At 45.8% G+C, this 21,942-nt stretch overlaps 1 protein-coding gene across 4 annotated transcripts in view; it reads left to right on the forward strand.

Moving 5' to 3' along the window:
- Window positions 1–21,942, forward strand: part of c16h10orf90 (chromosome 16 C10orf90 homolog) — a 343,392-nt gene that overhangs the window by 210,445 nt on the left and 111,005 nt on the right. For all 4 annotated transcript variants that reach the window (XM_072479205.1, XM_072479208.1, XM_072479209.1 and 1 more), the window contains exon 6: window positions 15,072–15,280. In XM_072479205.1, coding sequence (XP_072335306.1) covers window positions 15,072–15,280 — 209 coding nt within the window. The remainder of the gene's footprint in view (window positions 1–15,071; window positions 15,281–21,942) is intronic.

Consider the following 21,942-nt stretch of genomic DNA (forward strand, 5'->3'; position numbering starts at 1 on the left):
CTTCCATTTTCAGAAGTTTGCTGTTCACCTTCAGGACAATTTCAGTTGGGGCCGTCTTATTCAACTGAATTGCATTCATACGATACATTGCATGGTCCTCTTCAGAGGTCTTTTCCACTATGATTTTTGATTTCATTTTATTTTATTTTATTTTATTGTCACATGTACCGAAGTACAGTGAAAAGTATTTTTCTGCAGCCAAGGGAACGTACACAGTACGTACACAGTAGACAAAAAGAATAATCAACAGAGAACATTTACAAATAGTACATCGACAAATAGTGATTGGTTACAGTGTGGAACAAGGGTCCAAACAAAGCAAATACATGAGCAAGAACAGCATAAGGCGTAGTGAATAGTGTTCTTACAGGGAATAGATCAGTCCAATGGGGAGTCGTTGAGGAGTCTTGTAGCCGTGGGGAAGAAGCTATTCTTATGTCTGGATGTATGGGTCTTCTGTACCTTCTGCCTGATGAAAAGGTCTGGAAGAAGGCAATGCCTGGGTGGGAGGGGTCTCTGATAATGCTGATAATTCCTGAGGCAGCGGGAGGTGTATACAGAATCAATGCGAGGGTGGCAAGCTTCAGTGATGCATTGGGCTGAGTTCACCACACTCTGCAGATTCTTGCGATCTTGGACCGAGCTGTTGCCATACCAAACTGTAATGCAGCCGGATAGGATACTCTCTCTGTGGAAGTTTGAGAGAGTCGATGCAGACATACTGAATTTCTTTAGCATCCATATGAAGTATGTTCATTGGCGCTGTGGATGCTGCTGCTATTGTTTTTTTTAAATATTGTCCTGCTTTGCTTTGCGCAGCAACATGCTTGAATGTGATCCCTACAATTGCACCAGAAACACACAAATTCCCGAAAATGGCAGCTCTCTTGGGGATGGTCCCCCTTCAAACAATAGCTGTCCACCTCTGTCTTGGGTTGCTGCCCCGTCCTTTTCTGGGTTCTTTGACTCCGGTCCAGTCTGAGGACCATGTCCAGTTCTCTGTTGTGTCTGTTGATCCTACCATGCATCTCGCAGACATACCGCCCCACACTTGATTGACCTCTCTTTCAGCCTTGCTGTGGAGCTGAGTTGTGCTATTTCAGTGCACTCCATCAGCTGAGCTCTCTCAATCGCTTTTTCCAATGTTATGGTAGTTTCAGCCAGGGGTTTCTTCTGAATATTGAAGTCATGGGTCCCACAAACCAATCGGTCGCACTAAATATCACTAAATGCAGTCCTGAACTTGCAGTTCTCAGTGAACTCATGAAGCCTGGGTATGAAGGCTGAAATGGACTCTTCATGGTCCCTAACCACGGTGTTAAGTTTATAACATTGGAAGGTAATCAAGGTCCTTGAATTAAAGTGTTCTTTGACCAACTTGACTATCTGATCAACGGTCTTTGAGTTAGGTGTCTCTGGGGACGTGAGATTCCAAATTAGATTAAACGTTTTGGGCCTATAAACCATTAGAAGTATCACCTTCTGCTTGTCTTTCCCTGTGATCTCATTCACGGTAAAGAAAATAGCAGAGCTGTTCAATGTACTTCCAATCTTCAGTCCCTTGGTCAAAAGGGTCCAGTTCCCTGTTAAATCTTGACTCACATTTTAATGGTTCCCGACTCTCGTTTATCCTTCTTTCCCTTTCCAATTGCTTCTCCTTTCCCAGTCGAATCATGAAGTTCTGCAGCCTGCGACCGAACCTTTCACTTTGTTGCTAATATGGTGCCTGAAGAAACAGACTGGAAGCTTCCAGTAGTAATAAAGGTGTTTATTGATGACAGGGAAAGGCTTGTATAAACAGGCACAGAACGCAATAGGTTGGGTCTTCTCTCTTTGGCTCCCTGATCCACATTGTCCGGGGTCCTGCTCCCAGGGCTAAGCACAAACTCCCTATTGGCCGAAGTTCGTGGCTCCCGCACATTGTCCTCGAGCCAGTCATGTGGTCCGCCAGGCCCACCCCCTTAAAGGGGCTGCGCATCCAGATTAATATATATTAATAACCAAAACAAAACATAACTTCAAAGGTTGCAGATGGCATGAAACACAGAAATGTAGTATAAAGAGTGGAGGATAAAAACAGATTCAGGAGGGCCTAGACAGACTGGAAAAAGAAATAGACACACAGTGCTGGCAGGTGGGAAAGTTAGCATGATCTCGCTGAACTGAAACTTCCACTTTTCAGCTCATTAGTTACTCATCAGTTAGGAGTTTGACAAACCTGATGGTGGAAAAGGCAGGAAGTCACCCGCCCCGCACTTACTTCATGGGGTTAAAGGTCCTGGTAGCATTTTAAATGCACCTGGACAGACATTCACTCGTTGTAAGCTATCAGCTCTGCTGTTTTCTTCCAGAGTCCTTGCAACAGCAGATCATCCTGGAGAATCTAATAGATGTGAGCACTAATATCCTGGGACATGCAAGGGGGCCCCCAGCATTGCCTTTCTAGATCTCTAGATAAGAGAATCGCTGGCATACATCCCTGGTTGGACCAATGTTTGCCATTGCAGGTCCCATGTTTGCTAACCTCAGGAGTTGCCACCATAGTCAATCTGGGGCCCCCCTCCACCAAAACCCCCCTCCTCCCCCCCATAAGAGAGACCCTCACCAAAGACCCTCCTATTACAGGGACCCTCACTAGAGATCCCCCATAAGAGAGTCCCCCACCAGAGACCCCCTCATTACAGAGACCATCGCCTGGAAACTAGAGAGCAGTCCAGACAGAAATCAAGGGCACGATCTAACGAATGAGAACAGAGTCTCATTGAGCATGCGATTATCTGGGTGTTTCCCGGTGCTCGGAGAGCTGAGAAACACCACGCTATCGAACGGCGGCCATTCGGGTAGACCAGGGAACTCAGTGAGGAATGCAAGGCTGAGGCCATACTTAGTCCCGTTTTCTGCACTGAGGAGCACCGTTAGCTGGAGCCCAGTGCAAGGAGAGGTCAGAAAGCCATTTTTAAATGGCATCCAGATCTCTCGACTCCATGACGCAGACCCCGAATCCACCCCCCCACCCCTCCCCAATTCCCAACTCATCTGTAACGGGGCCCTCAAGCCCCCACAACAGGACACCCCCGGGCCCGAGCCCCATAGTGCAGAAAATGCAAGCTTAGCAGTGCCAGGCTAGCACCCTGGCAGTGCTCCTCCCAGCTGGCAATGCCACCTGGGCACCTTGGTAGTGCCAGGGTGGCCAGGAGGCATCAGCAGGGTCAGCATGCCAATCTGCCCAGAGGGCAACACCTGGGGGGCCTCCAATCCCCTGGGAGAGCCCCACCAGTGTCGATCTGCCTGGTCCCCATTTGTGGAGATTAGCATTGAACTGCACTTGCCTGAGGTCCCATGCCTTGGTTAGATCTCGGGAATGCACATTTTTAAAATAAATTTAGAGAACCAATTTTTTTTCCAATTAAGGGGCAATTTAGTGTGGTCAATTCACCTAACCTGCACTTCTTTTGGGGTTCTGGGGGTGAGCCCCATGCAGACACAGGGAGAACGTGCAAATTCCACATAGACAGTCACTGGGGGCTGGGATTGACCCCGGGTCCTCCCCGTCGTGAGGCAGCAGTGCGACCATGCTGCCACTTCGGAATGCATATTAGAGTGAGACTAGCTGTCTCATTCTAATCTGCAGATTTGCCAGAAAGTGATCCCGTCCACAATGGGTGGGATTCACATTTTAATATCTCGCGAGATCTCGCAAGGTGTGGCAAGGTGGGTACATCCTGGAAGAGGGATCTCCCGGCATCTAATATCTGAGCCAAGCACTGTATATTCTATGATCTAGTCCGGGGCACGCGAGCCGGCCTGGGGGGGCGGGGGCACTATTTCACAGGCCGGGTCCACGAGCAACCTCCGCCACGTAGCATGGTACAGCCGCCGCCATGCGCGTACGCGGCCACGTACCCGGCAATTCTACGGGCTGTATCGGCAGCTAGAGCCGGGTGCTCTACCCTGCCGGCATGCTAGCCTCCGGCCAAACAGAGGATCAGTGGCCGTGGTGCGCCATTCAGTCGTAAAACGCCACTGTTCCCACGCCGGCGTGGGGACATAGCCTCAGAATCGGAGAATCCAGCCCAAAGTCTCCCAAATGGAGTATCGAGCCCATGGTTCTCTCATCTGGGTGTGAAGTGCTTCATATCAAATCTCCCCACTTTGGCCTCTGCCATCTTCATTTCCACTCCAGTTTATCTCATGTCATTCTTACCATACTTGAACTTCTGCTGCTTCACTCTGGAAGGTTACTCTTCAAGATATTAATTTTATGATTTTCCAGTCAGGACCAGTCTGTTGTGGCCAGTGACAAGGGATCACCCCATAAACAATTCTTTTCTTCCTATGAATGGAAATGCAACCTTGTATGCTTAATACTGGCAAAATATCATTGCTGTACACTAGAAACCTTTGACATTGCTTAAAAATATCCCTTTGCCCAAAATTTTAGTCACCTGTCCTAATATCTCATGCGACTCAATGTCACATTTTGTTTGATAACATTCCTGTGGAGTGGCTCGGGGCTTTTTGCTACGTTAGAGAATATATTTAAATGCAAGTTGTGGTTGCTGCTTAGGGTTGAAAGGGCCACCCTGTTCCGATAATTTGTTTGATGGAAATTACATGAAGCAACATCTAATTAACAAATTACCATGGGCATTAAGAAAGAAAGAAGAGTTTAAACTTTATTTAACATTTCACATTCTCAGTGGTCTGCTGCCCATGAATTACTTGCATGTTGGCAAATGCAGCAGCCAATATGCACCCAGTAAGACCCCTCTACCAGCCAATCAGATAAATGATCAGCTTAATTTTAAATCACCCGTCACAACAATGCTAGATGCCTGGAGTGATCCAGTATTTCTAGCATTCAGTGTTGCTATGGCATTATTAATAACAAAAAGTATGTAATATGAAAATCTTCTTTCATTAACCTTTAATTGGAATATGTTTTTCCTGGATATTCTGTTGGACTTTATGTCAGGAATATTTATTGTGGGAGCAATATGAGATTTGACATCACTTTCAAACAAAAATCCAGGAAGTAACAGAGGAACGTGAAGATTTGGCAAAATGGCTCCTCACCTGATTTTCCATACCATATGCTGGAGTTATGGCAGGAATTCACAATGGGAATTCTGACCTAAAAATCTATTATCAAAATGGTGTTTTTCCAGGAGAACTAAAGATGGAAAATTGTGAGAAAAGTAAATTGAAATTAGGTTCCTGTTATACTGCACCAATTAAGAAGAAAGTGTTGTACGCAACAATTGCTCAATAACGCTCAATTTGGGTTCTGCCAAGGCCGTTCAGCTCCTAACCACATTACAACCTTCGTTCAAACATGGACAAAATAGCTGAACTCAAGAGGTGAGGTGAGAGTGACTGCCTTTGCTATCGAGACTGTATTTGATTGAGTGTGGCATCAAGGAGCCCTAACAAAACTGAAGTAATTGGGAATCAAGGGGGAAACCTTCCACTGGTTGGAGTCATACCGAGCACAAAGAAAGATTGTTGTGATAGTTGGAAGTAAATCATCTCAATCCCAGGACATCACTGCAGGTCAGGGTAGGATCCTAGGCCCAACTATCTTCAGCTGCTTTATTAATAACCTTCCTCATGGTATGCAGATGATTGCATAGTTTCCAGCACCATTCGCAACTCCCAAGATTCTAAGGCAGTCTGTGCCCATTTACAACATTCAGGCTTGGGCTGTTAAAATGCCTCTCCCCTTGATATCATGACATTATCATCCAAGAATCCCCCAATATCAACATTCTTGGGGTTACCATTGATCAGAAATTGAAATGAATCAGCTACATAAATACAGTGCCTGTAAGAGCAGGTCAGAGGCTGGGAATTCTATGGCCAGTAACCCACTCCTAACTCCCCAAAGCCCGTATAAGCATTGAGTCAGGAGTGTGGTGGAATACTATCCAGTTTCCTGGATGAGTGCAGCTCCACCAAAGCTCAAGAAGCTCAATGCCATCCAGGACAAAGCAGCCCACTAGGCTGGAATCCCATCCACAACCACCAACATCCACTCCCTCCACCACCGCTGCAGAATGTCAGCAGTGTGTACCATCTACAAGTTCTATTGCAGCAACTCACCAAGGCTCCTTCGACAGCATCTCCCAAACATGCAACCTAGAAGAACAAGAGCAGCAGATACAGCGAACACCCCCACCTGCAAGTTCCAGTCCAAGCCACACACCATCCGACTTGGAAATATAACGCCGTTCCTTCATTGTCACTGGGTCAAAATCCTGGAATTCCCTCCCTAACAGCATTGTGGATGTACCTACATCACATGGACTGCAGCGATTCAAGATGGCAGCTCACCACCTCCATCTCTGGGCAATAAATGCTGGCCTAGCCAGCGATGCCCACACCCCATGAAAGAATGAAAAAAAATCTCTTAATGGAGATATGTGCATGTTTCATAAGTCTGTTCATTTTCAAATCCAACTTAAACTCAATCATGCCATGTGACACACACCCCTCAACTGCTGGCCTTAGCCTGAAGAATTCAGTTTTCTTGCAGGACACAGTGGCACACAATGCCTGCTAAAGACAGGCCAATGCAGGGGAATCCCCACTTAGAATTACTCACACATTACTGTCTAAGCATTCAAACTGTCGCTCTGACATCTCATGAAGCACTCCACAACCATAATCGTTTCCTTATCCCACCAATTAATGCTCACCAATTTGTAGCTCCCCATCTTCTTTCCTGCAGATTTAGAATTGCATTGGGCAGCACAGCAGGAAGATAATGTTGATGGTAAAGATGATGAGGACCAAGCCATCCAATAGCCGCAGCTCTGTGGTACTAAAGAGGGCAGGAACACATGGAAGGCCTCGAAGCGCCCCCTGCAGTGGGATATGGGAGATGATACCAAGTGCCAAGGAACAAGCTGACAAGAGATGAGGGCCACCTCTCTTCCATAATCCTTCTGTAGAGCATAAACTGTCAATCGCCGCCCATAATTCAGACCCTCAGTCCGCATCCTGAAAAAGCAGAAGAACCTGAGCCCCATTGGAAATGCCACACCTTCTGCTGAGAAACCCTGCAGGAGGGTAAGGATGAAAGGGGGTTGTGGAGGTATGAACCTGCCTCTGGCTTGGTCCAGTGAGGAGCAGACTGAATTAGAGCTGTCAGCAGAATGGGAAATTAAATCCCAAAGCACTTTGAAAAATCATTTGTAACCTGCAGAAATCTGTGTTTCAGGCAGCTGACCCTTAAGTCACTACATCTTGCTGACCTGTGTCCAATTTAGTTAGGCACCACAGCAGTCCAACCCCAAGAAACCCAGAGCTCCTTCATCGCCGGCTCTCGCTTTAACATGTTCAAATGGAGCCAGTGGAAATTTGACACGCAGTTAGTGGGCAGGCTGTGGAAATGATAAAATTCCTCGGGAGTTAACTGCTTAAATGCAGAATTCAGGCCGAATTGGCTTCCACAGCCCGTCATATTTTATTCATCAGTAAAAGTCTGCTGCTTCATTTTGCTCAAAACCTTCAAATACATCAGATTAATGACTCAGGCAGTATAAATTATTACTTGTGCTATTCACATAGCAATGCTCAACATGGTTGAATGACCATTTCTATTCCCTATTCTAATGGAAGCATTAACAAATTTGAAGAAATGGGTCAGTACTTCAATTAAAATAGCTGGCAGAGGAAAGTCAAACAAGCATGTCATGTACTCGAATGCTAATGTCACAAACTAGAATTTGAAGACTTTTGGAGCACAAGTGGAAATGCTAAACACAAACTGAAATAAACTGGTTGCACTGAACTGAGGGGATTCACTTCATATACATAGAATGGGTTTTGAGTGAGTTAAACTCAGGCCTCATATGTCAGTGTTTCAACAAACCAAGCCAGCACCAGTTCAAACATATTAACACTTTTTAATTGATGCACAGTATTTTATTGTTCGTGACCAGATCAGTACAATAAGATACAAATGGTTACTAGTATTGATCATATCACATCAGATCCATATCAAATTACAGAGCAGTACAGTAGCACAGTGGTTTGTGTGACGTTCACTGTTGTGTCCATCAGGATGTCTTGAGAAGGTAGTGTTATACAAAAAACATCAAGCTGAGTTACTGAACAAAGCTGATTTATTTACAGTACTTAAATAAGATTCGAACAAGTCACAAGGTACAAGTTACTAAATTAAACTATACAATATCTCTATCTACAGAACTCTACACTATGCAATTAATCTATCTCATGCCTAAACACCTTCTCCCAGAATGCGAGCAGTCACATGATATTTATATAACTGCTACTTATCTCCATCTGGTGGTGAGAAGTATTAATATAAAATTGGTAACCCGTGTATTCCTTACAATACACATATTGTTACAGTTAGCACTGTTGCTTCGCAGTGCCAGAGACCCAGGTTCGATTCCCGGGTGCTCCGGTTTCCTCCCACAAGTTCCAAAAGATGTGCTTATTAGGTGAATTTGACCTTCTGAACTCTTGTACCCAAACAGGCGCTGTAGTGTGGCGACTAGGGAATGTTCACATTAACTTCATTGCAATGTTAATGTAAGCCTGCTTGAATTATTAAATTACGACTTTCCGGACTGTATGTTACCAGCTCAATGGAAACCGGTCAAAATCCAGGACAGGGAGGAGGCCGGCTGCGACAAAGGAATTGAAGGGTTTTATGGAACAGATGCGGGGGGAGTTGACCCATGGAGGTTTGCACGGCCGAGGATGAAGGAGTTTTCCTTTTTTCACGTCCACAAGATATACTCTCGCATCGACTTTTGTGTTCTGAGCAGGGCACTAATACCGAAGGTGGTCGATACTGAGTATTCGTCCATTGCAGTGTTGGATCATGCCCCGCACTGGGTGGATCTACGGGTTAGTGTGGAGAGAGGGCAACACCCACTGTGGAGACTGGATGTATGGTTGCTAGCGGCTAAAGCGATCTGTGGGCGGATTAACAAGTCTATCCAGAACTACCTGGAAGCAAATGATACGGGGGAGGTCTCTGCATCGACGGTCTGGGAAGCTTTGAAGGCAGTAATCAGAGGGGAATTAATCTCGATACGGGCCCACAGAGAAAAGGTGGAACGGGCTGAGAGGGATAGATTAGTGGAGGAGATACTCCAGGTGGACAGGAGATACTCAGAGGCCCCGGACACGTGGCTACAGGTGGAGTTTGGGCAGTAGACCACAGGAAAAGCAGTGGAACAGTTGAGGAAGGCAAGGGGGCGATCTATGAGTACGGGGAAAAAGGCAAGCAGAATGTTGGCGCACCAGCTCAGGAAAAGAGAGGCGGCTAGGGAGATAGGTAAAGTAAAGAGGAGAGATGGTAATACTGTCCTGGACCCAGCGGGGGTGAACGAGGTGTTTAAAAACTTTTATAGTAAATTATATGAGTCGGAACCCCCGGCTGGGATGGAGGGGATGAGGCAATTTCTGGATCCGTTGATGTTCCCGAGGGTGGAGGAGGACCTGGTAGAGGGGCTGGGAGCTCCAATTGAGATTGAGGAAATAATCAAGGGGCTGGAGGGCATGCAGTCGGGCAAGGCGGAATACTAAAAGACGTTTTCAGAGATATCGAGTCCACTGCTGGTGAGGACATTTAACAAAGCAAGAGAGAAGGGAGTCCTCCCCCCAACAATGTCGCAAGCCTCAATTTCATTGATCCTGAACCAGGAGAAGGATCCGGAGCAATGCGGGTCACACAGTCCGATTTCTCTACTGAATGTGGATGCCAAACTGCTGGCTAAGATACTGGCCACAAGGATAGAGGACTGTGTCCCGGGGGTGATGGGGAAGACCAGACCGGAATAGTTAAGGGCAGACAACTTAAGGCTTCTAAATATTATTATGATGCCCTCAGAAGGAGAGGAGATGGAGGTGCTGGTAGCGATGGATGCGGAGAAGACTTTTGATTGGGTGGAGTGGAATTACCTGTGGGAGGCGCTGGGAAGGTTTGGGTTTGGTGAGGTCTTTATTGACTGGGTGCGGTTGCTCTATGAGGTACCAGTAGCGAGTGTGTGTACGAGGTCGGGGTATTTTGAACTACACCGAGGGACGAGGCAAGGGTGTCCCCTCTCCCCGTTACTGTTTGCTCTGGCCATAGAGCCATTGGCCATGGCGTTAAGAGCTTCTAGGAACTGGAAAGGGCTGGTTCGGGGGAGGGGTGGAGCACCAGGTCTCGCTCTATGCAGATGACCTGCTCTTGTACATTTCGGACCCGTTGGAGGGGATGGGGGAAGTTATCCGAATCTTGGGGAATCTGGCAATTTTTAGGGATATAAATTGAATATGGGTAAAAGCGAGTTGTTTGCGATCCAGGCAAGAGGACAGGAGAAGAGACTGGGAGAGCTGATGCTTAGAATGGTAGGGAAGAGCTTGCGATATCTGGGAATCCAGGTGGCCCAGAAATGGGATGTACTACACAAGTTAAACCTATCCCGGTTGGTAGAACAAATGGAAGGGGACTTTAAGAGATGGGACGTGCTCCCGCTATCACTGGCGGGGAGGATACAGACCGTGAAAATGACGGTCCTCCCCAGATTTCTGTTTGTCTTTCAGTGCCTCCCCATCTTCATCCCTAAGGCCTTTTTCAAGCGGGTGAATAAGATTATTTTGGGCTTTGTGTGGGCGAGTAAAACCCCGCGAGTGAAGAAAGTGTTGCTGGAGCGCAGTCGAAGGGAGGGCGGGTTGGAGCTGCCGAACTTCTGCAATTACTACTGGGCGGCTAATATAGCCATGATTAGGAAGTGGATAGTGGGGGAGGGGGAGGCATGGGAGCAGATGGAGGCGGCTGTCATAATATGCACCCATGCACATCATGAGGTAAAAACAGGCAGTGACAGACACCCAGGTTAGCCAATCAACATACAGGACAGAACACAACCAATCACCAGACAGAACACCAGAGTGGGGCTTCCAACTATAAAACACACAAGGCACCAGTACTCCGTCTCTTTCCACTGGTGATAACTGTAGTGACAGTCAGGGTGTATATATCAGTCAGCACCTTCTACACGTGGATCAGAGCTAACCTGGTCTAGTAAGTTAGAGTTAGTACACTTAGAGTAGTAGACTGTCAACCCACAGCCAGCTGTGTGCATTGTTACAATAAATCGTATGTAAATCAATAAACCAACGCCTACGTTTGGTGTATGCTTTACTGTTCATCTGCATCCTGTTGCAGTCCGTGTTACCCCAGGGTGAATAACACGACAGTGGCATCATGTAAAGACACCAGTCTGGGAGCATTGGTAACAACACCTCAGAGGTTCTCGCCGGCCCAATACTCCACAAGTCCGGTGGTAGTGGCGGCACTGAGGATCTGGGGGCAATGGAGGAGATATGAGAGTGGAGGGAGCATCGATTTGGACCCCGATTTATAATAACCACAGATTTGTACCGGGTGGCTAGATGGCAGGTTCCGGAGTTGGCAAAGGGCAGGAATTATAAGGATGGGGGATCTATTTATAGACGGGAGCTTTCCCAACTTGAAAGCTTTGGAGGATAAATTTAAATTGCCAGCAGGTAATGGTTTTAGGTATTTGCAGGTGCGAGACTTCCTGAGAAAACAGGTGCTGGCCTTTCTGCTGTTGCTACCATGGGGGATGCAGGATTGAGTAGTTTCCAGTACCTGGGTGGGAGAGGGGAAGGTATCGGATATTTACCAGGAGCTTTCGGAGGCGGAGGAAACTCCGGTGGAAGAGCTTAAGGTCAAGTGGGAGGACGAGCTAGGAGGAGAGATAAAGGCAGGGCTATGGGCGGATGTCCTAAGCAGGGTTAATACCTCATCATCATGCGCCAGGCTTAGCCTGATACAATTTAAGGTAGTCCACCGGGCACACATGACAGTGACTAGGATGAGTAAGTTTTTCGGGGTAGAGGACAGGTGTGCGAGGTGCGCGGGAAGCCCAGCAAATCATGTCCACATGTTTTGGGCATGCCCAAGCTTAGAGGGTTTTGGCAGGATTTTGCTAAGGCAATGTCCACGGTGCTAAAAACACGACGGTGCCGAGTCCGGAGGTAGCGATCTTTGGAATGTCGGAAGATCCGGGAGTTCAGGGGACGAAAGAGGCCGACGTTCTGGCCTTTGCTTCCCTGGTAGCCTGGAGACGGATCTTGTTAATGTGGAGGGACTCGAAGCCCCCGAGTGTAGAGACCTGGGTTAGTGACATGGCTGGGCTTCTCAGTCTCGAGAAAATGTGGTTTGCCTTAAGAGGGTCAATGTTGGGGTTCTCCCGGAGGGGGCAGCCGCTCGTCAACTTTCTCGGGGAAAATTAAAATGTCAGCAGATGCAGTATTCCGAAGGGGGGGGGGGTTGTTGTTGTTTGGTTGATGTGCGTGAAGATTGGACTGGGGGGGGGAAATGTTTATTTTACCATGTTGATGTCATTGTTTATGTTATAAAAAATTTCAAATACCTTAATAAAATATTCCATGTCTGTGCTGCTGAACTTGCGCCAAGTCTGCCTTCAAACCCTCTTCATTTCCAGGGTTGCACAATTTGACTCAAATTTAAGCCTGCGACCACCCCCCCCCACCCCCTCACCCCCCCCCCCCCCACACCCCCTCACACCCCCCCACACTCCTCCTCCGCCGACATTCCTCCCGCAAGCGGACATTTTTAAACTTTAGCTTCTCTGACCCAGGGGATCTCCCAACTTTGCACGCACAGTCCTCGGCCAGAGATAGCATTTCAAATCTCTGGTTTGATAAAAGGTCACAGACCTACAATGTTGATTTTTCAAGTTCCATCTCCTGATCATCCCTGTTCTCACTGCCATACATTGGCTCTTGGTTCAGCAACACCTTAATTTTATAATTCTCATCCTTATGTTTGTCATAATATACACCAGTATATCATGGAGCAGACACACACTGATGGACACGCAGTAGGACCAATCAACATACACAACACCGCAGCCAATCACCAGTGAGAGCACACACACTATAAAGGCAGGGGGCATCAGAGTTCCTACTCATTCGAGTAGCATCTAGCTAGGAGCACAGAGCTCATAGCCTGCAACACAGACATTCACCATGTGCTGAGTGCATCAACTGGTTAGGACAAGGCAAAGGTCTTTAGTTAAAGCTAGTATCTTTTTTACCCACAGTTCAAGTATGTTTAAATAGTCAACCTTTTAATAAAATAGTGTTGCACTACTTCAAGTGTTGGTGACCTGTACGTGATCCAGAACACCCAACACATCATGATACCAGGAGTGGTTGCATACTAGTACGGGAATAGCAACTGTGTTTTTCCAACCATTCATACTTAGTGTATTTCCAGCTTAAAAGATTTTTTCTTCTGCCCTGATCTAGAGTGATTTGAAAGTACTTCCTACAATTGGCCTTGATTGTAACTCTAAGTGAATGGGTTTTGGATGAGGTTTGGGTTTTGGGACCAATGTGTTCATCCACAGGTAATTGTGTGAGGAAACCAATGCACAATGAAGTTAGCCAACAAAAGACATCATGTGGTAAATAAAATGCAGCGTGTTAGTACTCTGTTCAAAATGCTGAGCAAACAATCCCATTTTTGTCCTTTCCTTCTCTGCTGTCCAGCGAAACACCTCTGAACAGGAGGCTGGCGCTGGGGCTGCTGCCTTGTTTAAGGTCCAATCTAAGACCATGATAAAATTGAAAAAATTGAGAAATTGACAAAGTGTGTAATGTGAGATTTAAGCACATGGACTGCATGAAGGTCATAATATAGGGATCTGTTATTCCACCGGCATCAAAACTGTATAAATTCTCAAATGAAAGCTTAACACAAGGAACAGATTATTTACTGTGAATATTCATGGCTGATGCTCGAAATATTGATCCTACTTGTGGCCTCGGCTCCTCGACGCAGTGCCTCACCAGTCTGGGAATTGCTGCTCCAGCTCCTTGCTGCTGCCTTGCTCCCCTTTTCTTAGTTCTTTTGCCACCATCAGAGGCTTCATCGACCCTATTCATAGCCTTGGCTTCTGCCACATTGCAACTCACAAGTCCTGGACGGTCCTTGCTGCTTTCTCCCTCGCCTTATGGCACCTGGCTTTCTCCCTCAACTTGCCAATAACATTGCTTCCTTAGAGCGGGGCCCACAGGGACGGACCAGTTCCCCTGACAGTGCTCTTCCCCCACCATTGTCACTTACTGCCAGAGTCCCTGCTGCATGTAGAAAGTAATTTCTCAGCAAAACATCTGTGAACAAACCCTTTCTCACCAGCAGGCAAGAAAGCAGTTGCAAGAGCAGAATATTTAATGCAGTATTTCCTTGAGTTTTGTTCAGCCTCCTCAGTTGCCACGGTGTCTCAGCTTGCTTTCACTGTTGAGTGTTCAGGGAACGCAGGAAACCCGTGGATGCAGCATTACATTTGAAAGTCAATTGAATTATTTCTGTAACTGAGTGATTATCAATGTTATTGGCAGCTTAATAATAATAATCTTTTATCGTCACAAGTATGAAGTTACTGTGAAAAGTCCCTAGTCGTCACATTTCGGTGCCTGTTCGGGTAAGTTGGTACTGGAATTCAACCCGCGCTGCTGGCCTTGTTCTGCATTAAAAACCAGCTGTCTAGCCCACTGAGCAAAACCATTCCATACCTTCCACTCCCAAGGGAGTTGAACCCAAGCAGCCCAAATGTAGACAGGTTAAATGTGGAAGTTGGTGGATTGGAGGCAACATCTCAATGTATTGACATTTTTTCCAGTTTTAAAACCTCCTCCACACATGCACCTTCAAATTAAAATTCCCACAATGTGTCCTCCTGCACCCTCATTGCCCCCCCCCCCAACTCTCCCCCCAGAAACAGTTTTGAGGAAACTTGTGAAACCAGCCAGCAAAAGATAAAGTGCTGCTGTTTATCTGAAAAATAAATGTGACACTTTTAGAATGCTGGGCAAATCTGAGCAAGATATTGAAATTTACCATTTATTAAAAGAAAAGTTGAATTCTCCTTTCCATGGTGAAGTGCATCCTCTGACGCCAACAATTCTGTATGTAAAACAGTTTGGAGTTCACCGTTAGAGATTCAATGACAGCAATTGCCTGAATTAATGAGAGATTTTCATTCCAGCTGATATAGCATTCCACAACAATTATGTTGAATTAAATGGAAAGCTGAAAGACACGGTGAGAGAGGAAAGAAAAAAACCCGCCTTCAGCATGATAGCAAAGTCCACAACAGGATCCCCCACTGTTACTCAAGGTGAAGATACTGAGATTAATCAATCAGAGCTCAACACTGTGTGTGGGAAAACTGCATTGCAATTGCTCACATTGCAGGTAAGAGGCATCAAACCCCATTACTGTTACTGGATAAAGCGATATGATCGAAAAATCGATTTGATATTATAGACTGTACCCGATTCAAGGATGATACACAGTACTGGTGTGCGCAATGTTCAATAACAAAAACATACTGGAATATTTTAATGTTAAAATGTTAAACCATGTTCCTCAGTACCATGTGTGTAGTTAAAGAAAATAAGCTGGAAATCAAGTATAGTTAAGGAAAATATTCACCAACTGTGGGAAACAAAACGTTTACATTCTCCCTTGCCTGAGAGAAGCTATTTAAATTAGCATATTGAGAAAGCACACTGCTGGAGCATTATGTGCTCTTCACCGTGCTTGTTTCACACAATGAAGCTGGAATTTTTCTACTCCCACAAAGATATATTTTAGTCATCACTTAAATTGAGCATAGTTTTTCCCAGGACATTGTGGCCAGGTTTTTCCAACCCTTCCTGCCAGTGGAATTCATCCGTCCCGCTGAAGGCAACCCTTCCCCCCACCCCACCCCCCCACCCCCCCATCCTCCCCCGCACCTCCATCCCGAGGTGGGTTCCCGGCGATGGGATGCACGAACCATGCAAAACGCTGTAGACATCGGCGGGAACGGAAGATCCTGCCAGCGGCCAATGGTAAGGCACCTCCACCACAGGAAAACACGCCTGAAAATCCCACCCAATTTTTTTAAAAACCTACTGAAAGGGTGAGTTTATTAAACGAATAAATGAAACTTTCAGACCCCAGGTTTAGTCAACCACTTCAATCTGTTGATCACAAAGAGGGAAGCAGGTGGTAGTAGTTGCAGTATAATTGGCCCAGGTGCCGTTAGGTTAGAATGAGAAAAAGTAGGCATTGCTCTTGATCATTATCCAGTGACCCCAGCCAAAATGCATACATGTGGATTGGATTGGACTATGATGTCGAGATGCCGGTGTTGGACTGGGGTGGGCATAGTAAGAAGTCTTACAACACCAGGTTAAAGTCCAACAGGTTTATTTGAAATGACGAGCTTTCGGAGCGTAGCTCCTTCATCAGATGGACTAGATTGTGATGCCCCTCACCCAGCATAGTCAAATGCTCTTCCAACACTCACTGTCAAAGCTCACACAGGAATAATAGTGCGAATATTGAGGCTGTGTGATGCTTTGGAATTATCTGCATCTACAGAGAGGAAGGAAGGGGAGAAATTTGGTGTGAAATGGAAGTCTTGAGCGTGCAATAAGTTAGTACATAATTGTTTGACCTCTAAGAGAGCGGAGTCTGATAATAACAGACTGATGGTCTGAAAATGTCCTCTCTTTGCTGGCTTTGATATATGAAATAAGTTTGATCACATTAAAACACACCTCAGTTTACACGTCCATGAAAGAAAATCATATTTAGCAACAGGCTTTCAGTGTGCTTCACTGCACAACTTAACTTTGGGCCTCACACTTTCCTTCTGCTTTGCTGGGACTCGATTGTCCTACTCTACAACATTTAATTGAGTTTGGGAGGCAACTGCATGAAACCTTTAGGCAAGTCTTAATGATCGCAAAAGAATACACATAATTATAATTTATGATTGAATTGTCACAGACCACCCAGAATTGAAACTGCTTTATTTAATGCACTGAAGCAATTGACAGCTAATTGTAATTTTCAGAATTCAGTAGAAAAATAGATTTCAGTGCCCCGAGCTGTAAATTAATCGAGTTTCCAATTCTCTTATTATTAACTGACCATCAAGATATGCATTTGAAGGAACCTTTGGAAAGGAAAATACAAAGGTATATCAATCCAACCCAACCTACCTGGCCAACCTGCTTAGGCTATCCTGGAATCACCTGGAGATGACCAGTTGAGAATTTCATGTGGCATTTGTCATGTGAGAGTACCTTTACGAAATGGATGTTTAACTAATGTACCTTTAAGGAATGGAGTTGATCATATTACTGAAGTGATGTCAGAGGTTGGGGAGGAGCTGAACTCACTTCTGCTTTTGGTTTCAGTTTTGCTGAGAGCAGCTTAAAAGTGCCTGGCTGTTTTTGCTGTGAGCTGCTTAAAAGCAGAAAGCCAGTTTGAGACAGCAGCTTGAGAAGTTCTGGTTTGCTGTGAGCTGCTTGAAGGGAGAAAGCCAGTTTGAAAAAGCAGCTTGTGTGTATCAGTGGGTTTCCAGAGAGCTGCAGGAAGAAAAGCAAGGTGCTGGAGCTGAAGTCAACCAAGCTGATATATCTCTGCCACCCAACAGAAAATATATATTAACTGTGACCTGGGGCGTCATTCTCCGACCCCCCGCCCGGTACCGGAGATTGGGCGGGGGCGGGAATCGTGCCGCGCCGGTTGGCGGGACCCCCCGCTCAATTCTCCGGCCTGGATGGGCCGAAGTCCCGCCCAGAAATTGCCTGCCCCGCCGGCGTAAATCAAAGCTGGTATTTACCGGCAGGACCTGGCGGCGTGGGCGGGCTCCGGGGTCCTGGGGGGGGGCGCGGGGCGATCTGACCCCGGGGGGTGCCCCCACAGTGGCCTGGCCCGCGATCGGGGCCCACCGATCCGCGGACGGGCCTGTGCTGTGGAGGCACTCTTTCCCTTCCGCCTCCGCCACGCCCTCCACCATGGCGGAGGCGGAAGTGACTCTCCCCACTGCGCATGCGCGGGAACCTGTCAGCGGCTGCTGACGCTCCCGCGCATGCGCCGGGAAACTGTCAGCGGCCGCTGACGCTCCCGCGCATGCGCCGCATTTCCGCGCCAGCTGGTGGGGCAACAAACTCCATTTCCGCCAGCTGGTGGGGCGGAAATCCCTCCGGCGTCGGCCTAGCCCCTCAATGTTGGGGCTCGGCCCCCAAAGATGCGGAGCATTCTGCACCTTTGGGCCGGCGCGATGCCCGTCTGATTGGCGCCGTTTTTGGCACCAGTCGGCGGACATCGCGCCGTTGGGGGAGAATTTCGCCCCTGGTGTGTTACTGTTTTGAAGGTTTGAAGCCTTTTGGATGTTTGAAGGAACAGGGATTATTTAGTGTTGTATTATGTTCGGGATTATCTTTGAAGTAAGGAGTGTTAAGGGATCCAATGTTTATTTAAAAGGTTAAGTTGAGTTCATAGAATAAACATTGTTTTGTGTTAAAAACCACATGTCCGTAATTGTAATATCACACCTGGGGAACAAGCCAGGTGCATCAAAAGCAGCAATCCATTAAAGGGAGCAGTTGGTTGAACTCCATGATACATTTTGGGGTTCTGAAAACACCTCGCCCATAACAATTGGGGGCTCGAGGGGGATAAAAGTCTATCTATTGGATTGGCTTTTGTGAACTTAAAGACAGTGAAGGATTGTTGTTTTTCTGGTGTGGTATTTTAGTTTAAGTGGACAAGTTTAAGAGTGTTGTGAACAATGGCTCTTTCAGAGGCTCAGAAGTTTTTGGGGGTGGACGCGGTAACACGTGATACCTTACGGACAGAGAGTAAAGACAGGCTGTTAGGTTTGGCAAAAGCATTGCAGTTAACACTCCCTAGCAAAATACAAAAAGATGAGGTACTTAACGCGGTATCTGCGCGTTTACATTTGCCTGTGATACATTCTGACTCATTAGATATGGCAACGCTCCAGTTGCAGATTAAGTAATTTGAACAGGAAAAAGAATTAAAGCAACTTGAACATGAAAAAGAATTAAAGCGGCTTGAATATGCAATGATAGAAAAAGAAAGAGATAGAGATAGAGAGGAAAAAGAAAAGGAGAGAGAAGAAAGAAACAAAGAAAGAGATAGAGAGGAAAGGGAAAAAGAGACAGAGTTTGAACTTCAGACAATGGCTCTGAAACGTGAAAATCAGTTAAAATTGGCAGACGCAAAGGGACACGTACAGTTGGAGGAGATGGGTGAGGATAATGAGACAGAGCGTCATAGTCAAAGACGTCGTGGGGATCTATTTAAATATGTCCAAGCATTGCCAAAGTTTGACGAGAAGGAGGTAGAAGCCTTTTTTATTTCATTTGAGAAGGTAGCTAAACAAATGCAATGGCCACAGGACATGTGGGTATTACTGATTCAAACAAAGCTGGTAGGTAGGGCTTGTGAAGTGTTTGCATCACTACCGGAGGAGGTTTCTGGAACATATGAGGAGGTGAAGAAATCCATCTTAAGTGCATATGAGCTAGTGCCTGAAGCTTACAGACAAAGGTTTAGAAATTTGAGGAAAGAATTTGGTCAAACATACATGGAGTTTGAAAGGCTCAGAGTAATTTTGATAGGTGGATAAGGGCATTCAAAATAGACCAAATGTATGAAGCTCTCAGAGAAATTATACTTTTGGAGGAGTTTAAAAATTCAATTCCTGATGAAGTGAGAACTCATGTGGAAGAACAGAGGGTTAAAACTGTGAGGTTAGCAGCAGAAATGGCAGATGATTATGAATTAGTTCATAAATCAAAGATTGGTTTCCAACATCAGTTTCAGCCGGTGAGGGATGGAAACTGGGGACATGAGAAAAACTCAAGTGGTAAAGGGAAGGGTGATCTGATGGGAGACAATAACGAGAGTGTACCTCAGATTAAAAAAGAAATCCAGGACGGTGGAAAAGAGATGAAAAGTTTCAAATGTTTTCACTGTAATAAACAAGGCCATGTAAAGTCACAGTGTTGGTGGTTGAAGAAAAGCACTGGGAAGGCTGATGTGGTAAAACAGGATAAGACAGTGGGATTTATTAGAGTAGTAAAGGAAAGCCCAAGGGAAACGAAGGAGGTGCAAATGATTGCACAGCCTGTTCAAGAAGTGATTGTTAAGAAGGTGCCAGATGTCTTTAAAGAATTTACTTGTGTGGGTAAAGTTTACTCATGTGTATCAGGAGGAGCAGGTAAAGAAGTCACAATTTTAAGAGATACAGGGGCTAGTCAATATTTAATGGTAAGAGATGAGGAATTAAGTAGTTTGGGAAGAATGTTGCCAGAAAAGGTGGTGATATGTGGAATTCAGGGTGAGAGGAGTAGCGTTCCATTATATAAGGTAAGGTTGGTAAGTCCAGTGAAGAGTGGTGAAGTGGTAGTAGAGTAATAGATAAACTATTTGGTCCAGGAATACAGTTTATCTTGGGTAATGATATAGCTGGATCGCAGGTGGGAGTGATGCCTACTGTGGTTGATGCGCCAGTGGAAAATCAGGCAACTGAAGGGTTGAAGGATGAATATCCTGGGATTTTTCCGGATTGTGTAGTAACAAGGTCGCAAAGTCACAGGTTAAGACAAGAGGAGAAATCAAAGAGTGAATATGAAGTTGAAGTGCAATTATGAGAAACGATTTTTGATCAGATGGTTGAAAAAGAACAAGAACAGGTGGAGGATGAGGTGGATATTTTTAGTTCAGGAAAATTGGTGGAGTTACAACAGAAAGATGTAGAAATAAAACAGATATATCAGAAAGCATATACGGAAGAGGAATCTGAGAGTATACCAGGGTGTTATTACCGTAAAAGTGATGTCTTGATGAGAAAATGGAGACCTTTACATATGCAGGCGGATGAAAAGTGGGCAGAAGTTCATCAAGTAGTATTGCCGGTCGGGTATTGAAAGGAGGTGTTGCGAGTTGCACATGAGGTACCAGTGGGAGGTCATTTAGGAAAACTCAAGCTAAAATCCAGAAACATTTTTATTGGCCTGGACTACATAAAGACATAGTTAAATTTTGTCAATCATGTCACACATGTCAAGTGATAGGGGAACCTCAAGCAGTGATAAAACCAGCGCCCTTAATACCCATTCCAGCATTTGAGGAACCTTTTACAAGGATCCAAATTGATTGTTTAGGACCGGTTTCTAAAACAAAAGTGGGAATCAATATCTTTTGACTATAATGGATGTGTCTACTAGGTTTCCAGAGGCCATTCCAGTACGTAATATTACAGCTAAAAGGATTGTGGAGGAGTTTACTTAAATTCTTTACTAGATATAGACTACCTACAGAAATTCAATCGGATCAAGGATCAAATTTTACTTCAAAGTTATTCAAAGAAGTTATGGATAGCTTAGGAATAAAACAATTTAAATCAACGGTGTACCATCCAGAATCGCAGGGAGCGTTAGAAAGGTGGCATCAGACATTAAAGACAATGTTGAAGGTGTATTATCAAGATTATCCAGAGGTTTGGGATAAAGGAATCCCATTTGTATTGTTTGCAATTAAGGATGCACCTAATGAGTCAACCAAATTTAGTTCTTTTGAACTAATCTTTGGTCATGAGGTAAGAGGACCACTTAAATTGATTAAGGAAAAATTGGTAGGTGAGAAATCGGAAATTACACTATTGGATTATGTGTCAAATTTTAGGGAACGATTAAAGGTTTAGGGAACGTGGGGCAGCACGGTAGCCTTGTGGATAGCACAATTGCTTCACAGCGCCAGGGTCCCAGGTTCGATTCTGGCTTGGGTCACTGTCTGTGCGGAGTCTGCACATCCTCCCCGTGTGTGCGTGGGTTTCCTCCGGGTGCTCCGGTTTCCTCCCACAGTCCAAAGATGTGCAGGTTAGGTGGATTGGCCATGATAAATTGCCCTTAGTGTCCAAAATTGCCCTTAGTGGTGGGTGGGGTTACTGGGTTATGGGGATAGGGTGGCGGTGTTGACCTTGGGTAGGGTGCTCTTTCCAAGAGCCGGTGCAGACTCGATGGGCTGAATGGCCTCCTTCTGCA

The sequence above is a fragment of the Scyliorhinus torazame genome, chromosome 16 (assembly GCF_047496885.1).
Source record: "Scyliorhinus torazame isolate Kashiwa2021f chromosome 16, sScyTor2.1, whole genome shotgun sequence".
Taxonomy (NCBI): Eukaryota; Metazoa; Chordata; class Chondrichthyes; order Carcharhiniformes; family Scyliorhinidae; genus Scyliorhinus; species Scyliorhinus torazame.